The sequence below is a fragment of the Cavia porcellus genome, unplaced genomic scaffold (genome assembly GCF_034190915.1).
Source record: "Cavia porcellus strain 051 isolate PalLab524CR breed Dunkin Hartley unplaced genomic scaffold, mCavPor4.1 scaffold_23, whole genome shotgun sequence".
Taxonomy (NCBI): domain Eukaryota; kingdom Metazoa; phylum Chordata; class Mammalia; order Rodentia; family Caviidae; genus Cavia; species Cavia porcellus.
In genome coordinates this window covers 16,778,560-16,788,967 of record NW_026947506.1, presented here as the reverse complement: position 1 = coordinate 16,788,967, position 10,408 = coordinate 16,778,560, and the positions used below count along the sequence as shown (strand labels likewise).

Genomic DNA, 10,408 nt, shown 5'->3' with positions numbered 1-10,408 from the left:
ACAGAAATTTTCATTAATGAGGTTGCAATGATCAGAGACACATGCATGTAAAAGCTTGGCAACAGCCAGTAAGTTAGTTCAGCTGCACAAAAGCTTGCCTGGCAAGCCCTTGATACTCCAAAACCCTGTCCTACAATAATAAGAGCATAAACAAAAACCATAGTTAAAACCTACTTTATTTTTACTGTTTAATTCTTACATAGGTGTTTTTTCGTATTTACATTCTTACAGAGTGCCATAACCAGTCAATGAGTGTTCAGATGTGCTAGGTCAGGATTAAATAACTATATCCCCCTGTGCACATGGTCTGGACAAGTGAGGTCATATCCTTGGGTGCTCTTAGATACCTCTTAGCTTTGAAAGGGTCTGAGTGGCTCCAAACAAACACCAATAGTGATTTCTGCAAGTGAAGCCTTTTCAGTGCAATCTCCTCCTGCCTCTTTTTTTCTCTACTCCTAACATTCAGGAGAGGATACTATGGTGCATCCTGTTCTTACAAACAGTAAGGCAAACAGTGAAAGAGTTTTTTTGAGACCTGTAAAGCAATGAAGCATCTTTGAAAATATGCATGATTTACCACAGTTGTAAGGATGGAAATTTGATTCCCTCAACATGATATTCCCTGGAATACACACACTGACTCTGCATTTTCCACCTTTGTTTTTGATTTTATTAAATCTGAACATTTTTCCTTATTTCTTGCTCCAGGAACTTCATGATTACTGTGATGCATCTAAGACAGAATATTTTGCACTATCACTGCTGGGATGTACAGACTAGTGCTTAAAATGAAGGCCAGTTCCAGGCCAGGGAGCAAAAGAATTCATCACTGTGTTTTCCTAAGGTCCAAATGACCAAGTTCTGGGTCCTCTTTACTCCCATCCCAAAAATTGCTTAGTGCCATTATAAACCTAAGTGCTCTATCCCTGGGTGGGCTAGGAGTCATAATTCCACCTCTAAAACTACTCAGGCTTTTGACTATCTGATGTAGAAAAAGGATTAGGAGTCAAAAAATTGTGCAAAGTAAGATGAAATTTTATTTAGAAAAAAAGAGAAAGGGATAAAAGGGACTTTTAGCAATGAGGGTCCAGAGGCAAGTGATTCTGAGTGTATTTATGATCCCTTCCCTGAGTGCAGCTTCACTCCACGTGTTTGTATATCTCCCTGCTAGGTGTTTTGGTGTTAATTTGAATTCAAAATTGAAACAAAAAGGGAGGACAGTATTATAAAAGACAGATTTCTAATGGTTCATAAATTATATTCTCAGGACATTGCAATAAATTAAACTTCTCCTAAAATGTAAAGGCCTTATCCTCTATTGCTGACTGTAAGAGGGGGTTCCATCTATTCCTAGAGAGGCATACTTCAGTGTTTCCACATACCTCAGTGAAAGTTCAAAAGATTGCCCTGTGCAATCAGGGTTCAGAGGTAGCAAAGGAAACCACACCTTTGGGAAGATACATTGAGCCTTGGGCGAGGTGGCATCTTAATACTGTCTCAGACAATTGCATTGGGGTGTATGCAATTACACTGCATGGTAGTCCTAGAGTGGTCCACTTCAGCGACCAAGTGAGGGTGTGACTGCACCATTGCCTTCCACTCAGAGGTCTCCCGGATGTCTGAAATATGATAGTTAATGAAATGCATTGCAAAGGTTTTCAACAGATATGCATTATGGAGGTCTGCAAAAATGAGGATTTCCACCGCATTCTCTTTGGGAAAGTTTTTGCAGAGGTCGATCTCACACAGGATCTTCAGGAGATGTAGGCCATACTTGTCTGCAGCTGCCAGCAGATCAGGTGCCATTCTGCTGAGCTTTGGTGCCTTTCCAGTATAGATGAAAAACATCAGTTCCTTAAAAACCTCAAGCTCCATATCCTTGATTTCTATTCGATTAGTTTTGCTCTCTTGCATTTCATGTTGAAACATGGCACGGAAAACTTGAGAACGAGCTGCTAAGATGGCTTTGTGAGCCTGGAATTCCTGGCCAGCCACACACACACAACAGTCTGTGAAGCAAGAACTCTTTCACAGCCTTCCTAGATCCTCTGCCAAACAGCACTCTGGAACCTTCAGAGTATTCATGGTATTTTGGCAGGATATGTTGCTGAAATATTTTGCCAATTTAACCTCACAAAAGAAAGTAAGCCTGTCATCAGGGAGAAGGTCATTTGCTGCATTGAAAATAAACTGCCTAAGAATGAAATGTTTGAATCCCCAGTACATGCCTTGCACAAATCGATATGGTTGGTGACTAGCATTCTCATTGGTTTTCTCTCCATTGGCATTCAGAATGTAAAATTTAAATTTTGCCAATACGTCTCTCATTGGACAGTTGATCAGTTTGAGATATAGGGAAAGGTAATCTTTGCTTTCTTCATCGATCCCTTTTGGGTACAGTTGTAAGCCCCACACCAGTTTATCATTTTGTTGTGATGAAAAAGTTGAACTTTCAATGCATTCACCCATTTGCTTTGTGGAAAAGCTAAAGTTAGTGATGGTCCACTGATAGGAGAAGTTCACTACTTTGATGTCTGTGGTGTGTCTGCTGTCCACTAATGGCCCACTTGACATTTCTGCTGGGGCTGGAGTCTGAACAACGGTTGAAATCAGTCGTGTGAAAGTGAAATGAAGTTTCACAAGTCACAAGGCAAAGATTTCTTTCTTCCCCAGATGGTAGAGTTTTCACACCTGTCAACAACTCCAAGAGGAGTAGGGCAGTTTTTCAGTCACAAAGTGGAGAGCCTGTTGTATAGATTAAAAAAGCAATTATTTATAAATTTATTTGCCAATATTTGCTAGAATATTGTTGTAGCTTGGCATGACTGATGCCATCTTGTGCCCTTTATTTGATTAGTGTGCTCTATTTGCTCCAGATTTGGAAAAATTTCTTTGAATACAATTGCATGAGAAAAGCAAAATGTACTGCACCTATAAGAGAACAATTAACTACTCAACAAGAAATAGGATACAGGTGTCAACCAAAAATAAATTTAGGATTATAACTAAGTTCTTTCCAACAGGATGTCCTTTTGTTTTAACAGCTTTTTAACTTTCCAGTTCAGCAGCACTACATGGGATTTTGAAACAGAGTCTATATGTGTGTTGTTGCTGAGCTCAGCTAATAAAATTCAAAATGTGTGAATTAGGCTGTTTGGATTCCTAAATTGTACAAAAAACCACATAATTTGAGCATCACTCAGGTTTCCAATTTAAGGACTTATAGTATCCAAGCCTCTCTTATTGCAATTATTCCTCAGGGCAACTGCGGAGAGATGTTCCCCACCACTGAGGAATCTGTGTCAAATGGATGCTGAATTCAGAATAAGCCATCCAAATGCCTGCCACTAATCATTAAAGATTGTTGAGATGCCCCCTGGCAGTCTTGGAGTTGCTGAATGCAACATATAATTCGCCAGAATTCATTCCCAGATCAACACAATAGCCTGGAACTTTTCAGCCATAGGGTCAAATTAGTTACTGGTGTCAGTTTACACAGTGAAATCTCTCTCTTTGTCTCATTAATATTGTTTGTCACTGGTTTAGTGTTTGTTATGTGAGTCAATGGGTCAGTCTGCTTCTGCTTCTCTGTATGCTGCTATATATACTTAAGCCTTTTCTGGAATTTGGCCAGAAAACTCCTTATGGTAAACCTGTTCACTCAGAGGTGCTCCAAAGTTTTTGTGAATCTGAATGGCCTACTTTCCATTCTCTTGATCTCTAGAAGGCACTTCTAAACTCTCTTTGTGTCAGCAGTTGCATCAGGTCATCTTCAGGACACCTGAACACATCAACTTGTTTGTATACAAACCTGGATTGACTTGGCTCTGGACATCCCAACTGGGTCCCCTCCTCCAATCCCAAACACCATGCTAAAGTTGCAGTCACAATACCTGGCCTTCTCAAATTTTCCCCAGTTATTTCCCCTTCTCCCAACTCCTCACCCCATCTCTTTCTGCTATGCACACTCTCCTTACAACTCTCCCCTTGCAGAATTCGACTCCCCTTACCTACTGAGTCCATCACAGATCCATAGTGACATTTTCTAGGGTTTCCAAACCAGGAACCTCCTCTCCAGAATCCAAGTCTGAACTGCTCGCTCCTCTTTTTCCTTTCTGTGAGGCTGTCTCTCAGGAGGGGTTCTGCAGATCCTTTGATGTGCCTTGCTCCACCAATTATCTTTACAGCTGAAAATAATAATAAAAAATAATAATAAAAACTTATCATTCTCTCAAAAGCAGCAAGGACACATCTCCCTCTTTGTGTGTGTTAGTGTGTGTGTGTGTGTGTGTGTGTGTGTGTGTGGTTTTTTTTTGTTTTGTTTTGTTTTGTTTTTTTATGCATCAGCACACTTGAGACAACTACAAACAGCTACTCCATCCAACATTCTTTTCACGTCTGTGGAATGACAATGCATCTGCATCCTGGCATGCAAACTGGTCCCAGGACCAGATGGCCACTCTATTTTCCACTCAGGTTGATTGGACCTCTTTCCCCTCACTCTCACCTCCTGGGATCCGAACAGTGAACAAAGTGAGGGGGCTCTTGAATGGCACTGCCAGACTTTCCTGGTGCTTTAAAGGGAGCTGCTCAGAAGCCAACTAATTTGTCAAAGCTTCCAGAGGTAACACAGGGATCCTATGAGTCTTCATCTGTGTTCTTGGAGAGCATCCTAGAGACATATTTTATTTATACACCCATTGATCCAGAGGCACATGAATATATATACACCCTAAATATCACATTTGTCTCCCACATGGCCCCAGATATTAGACAAAATCTACAAAGTCCAACAGGATTTAGAATGTAAGTCACTCTAAGAGTTAGTGTAGATAGACCAAAAATCTTCAACAACTGAGAAGATTCATGGAACTTAAACAAAACAGTGGCACAAGTCCTTCATGCCCTAGGAGAAAAGGAAAGTCACAAGACTAAATGTGAGTAGGGGAACCATCCTAAGTCCAAAAGGTCTCTACAAGCCAAAAGCCAGTGTGGCTTTTGTAAGAAAGAGGGCTACTGGGGTAAAGACTGTCCAGAGCTCCAGAAAAAGATCACCTACACTGAGAAAGTCTTAATTCAAGACTGAGTCAATAAGGGTTCGTTTGGCCCCCAAGAACTTTCTTTAAGTTTCACTGTGGGGACCAAATGATCAACATCTTGTTAGACACTGAACGAGTTGTTCAGTCCTGCAACAGCCAGTGGGTTACCTGTTCTAGACCAATAGAAGCATTTAAGGAGCAACTGAAAAAATAAAGACTGACCCATGGACTCATACCAGTATTATGGACTTGATCAGAATGTCCCTAACTCATCCTTTTCTTGTTATGCCAGAATGTCCTTACTCCCTGATCAAATTGCTGGCTCAAATCCCTTATGAGGGAACAAACTTCTCAGTGACTCTTGAGTTTGATGGAAAAAGTATTGATCAAAAGGAAGTGAGCTCAGAAATGACTACCCCTCCTCTTCCTGCTATACTGTTTATTTTCACACTGGCTGAAGTATAATTATTTTCTAATGGACTTTCTTCTGGTAGACACTCCTCCAACTTTGTTGCTACAAAAACAGCAAAAGAGATTCCTGGTTTCTGGGCAGAATGCAACCCACTGGTTCTCATAATCAACCAAACTCTCACAGTAGTCACCCTTAATCCTGGGACCACCCCAATAGTTGTCCACCAATATGCCAAGGAAGAATTTTCCACACACATCCAAAAGCTGAAAGAGACCAATATCCTGAGAAGTTGTAAGTCAGTTGGGACATGCCTTTGCTACCCATTCAGAAGCCTCAGACTTGGAAGTCTAGGCCTGTCCAAAACTTCCAAGAGGTAAATAAAATTCATGACCTTGCACCTCACTGTCCCTAATCCATATACTTTGCTCTGTTTGTTGCCTCCTTTGCATATTGTTACTCTGCATTGGACAGGAAGGATGCCTTCTCCCTACCACTGATTCTGCTGAGCCAAACCCTCTTTGCCTTTGAATGCACAGACATTAAGATTGGAGAATCAGGACAATGGACCTGTACATGTTTACCACAGGGGTGAAAATTTGCACCAACTCTATTCAGTGAGGCCCTGAGCCGGGACCTCCAATATTTTCAGGAAGAACACACATCTATCACAGTGCTTCAATATGTTGATGATTTACTACTGGCTACTGCATACTTGCCCTCTTGTCTGGAGCCACAGAGGCCCTCTTGAGAGACTGAGACAAATTGCATTATTGAGTCTCTAACAAAAAGCCACAGCTCTGCCTGTCTAAAATCATTCATCTGGGGTATGTATTAGAAGGAGAAAAATGGACTGTCAGACAAAAGGACTGGGGCTGTCTTAAAATTCCCTTCCCCAAAGACCAAGCATCAAGTTAATGAATTTCTAGATGCCTTGATTTGCTGATGGATGTGTATCTGGGGTTTTGCTAGACTGGCTCAGCAACTCTAAACATCTACTGGAGGGGAACCATCTGGACCTTTAACCTTTACTAAGCTGGAGGAACAAGTTTTCAATGAATTAAAATGGGATCTCCTGAATGCCCAATCCCTTGCTCTCTCTGACTTAGCCAAATCTTCCCATGTGGATGTCACTGACAGTCATGGGATCACAAAAAGTATCTTAACCCAGTACCTAGGACACTGGAAGATGGCTTTCCAAAACTCGGTCCATTATCAAGCCCTTTTGCTGGATCCTGACTGCATCGAGTTCATGTCTACCTCTGCCCTCAATTTAGTGACCTTCCTGCCAGACAATGATCCCTCAATGCTCACACATAATTGTATGGACATTATTGACTCAGTCTCAAGCCTGTGAGATGACATGACTGATGTCTGCTTGCCCAGCCTGAAGCCACCCTTTTCACAGATGGTAGCAGTTACCTGCATCAAGGTAGTCAAGTGGCAAGATCTGACTGAAACTGAGGTAATATGGTCCCAACCTCTAGGGTTGGAAACTTCAGTTCAGCAGGAAGAACCCACAGACTTACTGGACTTGTGTACTATAAATATATATAGAGATAGTCGGTATGCTTTTGGTACCATACATGTTCATGGGGACATTTATCAGGAAATAGGACTATTAACCTCAGCAGGAAAAAAGATTAAGAATGTTGCTGAGGTATCATTATTTGGAGATGACATGATACTCTATATAGAAGATCCCCAAAACTCAATTGAAAGACTGCTAGGTATAACAAATAAATTTAGTAATGTAGCTGGCTATAAAATCAGTACTCAAAAATCAATAGTATTCCTATACACTAACAACAAAGTCACAGAAAGAGAAATTAGAGAAGCCACAACCTTCACACTAGCAACCAAAAAATGAAATATCTAGGAATTACTCTCATGAAAGAAGTGAAAGATCTGTACAGGGAAAATTATAATACATTGAAAAATGAAATTGAAGACGATCTCAGAAAATGGAAAAACATCCCTTGCTCGTGGATAGGAAGAGTAAATATTGTGAAAATGGCCATTCTCCCACAACTTTTATACAGATTCAATGCAATCCCAATAAAAATACCATCAACATACCTCATAAAACTAAAGAAATCACTCCTAAAATTCATCTGGAGTGAGAAGAGACCTAGAATATCAAGGACAGTTCTAAGCAGCAAAGGCAAGGCAGGAGGTATCACAATCTCTGACTTGAAATTATGCTACAAAGCAACTGTAGTAAAATCAACATGGTACTGGAACCAAAACAGAGCTGAAGATCAGTGGAATCAATTAGAAGATACAACCACAACTACAAACACACTCAAGCACCTTATCTTCGATAAAGGGGCCAAACATGTTCACTCGGAGAATGACAGTCTCTTTAATAAATGGTGCTGGAAAAACTGGCTCTCCATATGTCGAAAACTAAAACTAGACCCATGACTATCACCATGTACTACAATAAAATCTAAATGGGTCAAAGATCTAAATATTAAAACAGAAAAACTAAATCTATTGGAAGACAAATTATGTAAAAACCTTGAAGATATAGGAGTAGGTAGAGAATTCATGAACAGGCCTAAAACCACACGGGAAATACTTCCCAGAATCAATAACTGGGATCACCTCTTATTAAAAAGTTTCTGCACATCAAAAGAAGTCTCCAGTGTGGTGAGAAGAAAACCCACAAACTGGGAAAAAAATCTTAGTGAACTGCCCCTCAGACAAAGGACTTCTGTCTAAATCATATAAAGAATTTTAAAAAATCAGAGCCCCAAAATTCAAAGACCCAATCCAAAAATGGGCATCTGAGTTGCATAAACAATTCTCAGATGAAGAAATACAATTGGCAAATAAATATATGAAAAAATGTTCATCATCATTGGTCATTAGAGAAATGCAAATCAAAACCACACTGAGATTTCATCTCACTCCTGAAAGAATGGTCAAGATCAAGAAAACCAACAACAACAAATGCTGGAGAGGCTGTGGAGAAAAAGGATCTCTCCTGCACTGTTGGTGGGAGTGTAGACTAGTACAACCATTGTGGAGGTCAGTCTGGAGATTTCTCAGAAAACTAGGACTGGAAGCCCCATATGACCCAGCTATTCCACTTCGAGGCATATTCCCAGAAGAACTGAAAGCATTATTTCACAGTGATATATGTGCACCCATGTTAATAGCAGCACAATTTATAATAACCAGAACTTGGAAACAACCTAAGTGTCCATCGACTGAAGAATAGATAAAAAAGTTGTGGTATTTGTATACAATGGAGTACGACTCAGCTATAAAGAATGACCACATTGAGACATTTATAAATAAATGGACACAGCTTGAGACCATACTCATAAGCGAAATAAACTCACATGTATAAATACCGAGTAGTTTCCCTAGGGTAAGTAATGATAAGAATACATAGAAGTATGTGGTAATCATGATTCCCAATCATAATGGTTTGAAGCCATATATTTTCACTCATTAACTGCAATGGTTTTAACCTGGGTTGTTCGATTTTAGTATCTATGATAGCATGAATGCTATTTTGAAGAAAGCAACACAACATAAAGCTATGCTGATTTAATATCCTATTGTTTTGATGTCCCATCAAGCTGTAGTACATCTGTTTCCACTGGTTTTAACATGTTTTATCTTACTATATTTCACTATATGCTATAGTATAAACAAAATTCTTTATAGTCAAAGAGATAATATAGAAACAATTGTTTGTTTTCTATTATCAGGTTCTAAATAACCTGTAATTCTTTCATTCTCTTGAATGGCTTCACAATGTCTAGATATGCTTGATATTATAGCATGTGAAGTTACACTCAAATAATTTAAGGAAAGGAGCACTAAGTAAAGGCGATTACTATTATGTTAGATTATCTGTGGTGAAACACAATGAAGCTTGAATTGCTAGGTTCTGCCTTGCGTTGTTCTATTACAGTGTCTTCTCTTATCTCAATCTCTCCCCCCACCTTTTTAAAATTAATCTATTTTCTCTCATTTTTTAATTAAGGGAAAACTAAATTAAAAGTAACGGGACATATTATAGTAACATTTTTGTTGTCCTATTAACCTGACTTGCACCCCAGTATTGCTCTCCATATCTTGTTCTGCCTGATTATTATATATTCTATTTTGTTTGATAGTATCAAGTTTGAGGGTATAGGCAATCACTTTGAAGGCAATAAGGTATACTATGATGCCCAGTATGGATTGACTATTATCCTTTTTTTGAAGTCCTGTAAGGTCCTCAGTGTAGGTTTTATTGGTTTTGTTCTGTACTGTTTTGATCAATTCTATTACACTTGATGATACAGACAACTCAATTTAAAAATAGCAAGAGGCACAATGGTAACCACTTTTGATCACCTGGTATTCTATTTTTGCATCATGTACTATGCCCACCCTTCTGTTCTAACTGTCTCTGTTTTGCTTAGACACATTTGGTTTTATTTTCTTCAAAAAAGTAATAAGAACTGTGAGAGTAATAAACCCTAAAAATCTAATTGTTACTGTAAAAAAGAGAGGAAATTAAGGTGGACTAAGGGATATAACTGCAGGGATATTCAAGTGTGTAGGATAGAAAACCATATAACTTAGCTTTTGTTGGATCATTGAATGGAACTGTCTCCAATTCCACTGTATGAATGTACACTTTATGTGCTTTAATTTCGTGATATGAACAACTGTTTCTGGGAAGATAATATGTAACCTATTAACTGGTGGTTTCATATGGTATATATTTTTTTCTAGAAAGACTGTATTATTTGTAACCTTTTACTGCATTTTTTTTTTTGTCTTTTACTTTTTTATCGGTACCAGGAATCGAACTCATGACTCCTGCTTGCAAGGCAGGCGCTTATGCTGCTGAGCTAAATCTCTAGCCCCTCTGCATTGTTTTTTATGTCCTTTCTTTTTTTTTTCTTCTCTCTTTAAATAAAAAAAAAAGAATGTTGCTGAGATCTCA

The 10,408-nt window shown here is 39.1% G+C and overlaps 1 protein-coding gene across 1 annotated transcript; it reads right to left on the bottom strand.

Moving 5' to 3' along the window:
- Positions 1–1,497: 1,497 nt before the first annotated feature.
- Positions 1,498–2,574, bottom strand: LOC111756923 (speckle-type POZ protein-like). Its single transcript, XM_063233545.1, is given in 1 exon segment — positions 1,498–2,574. A coding segment is annotated over 1 exon segment (1,077 nt).
- Between the last annotated feature and the right edge of the window lie 7,834 nt (positions 2,575–10,408).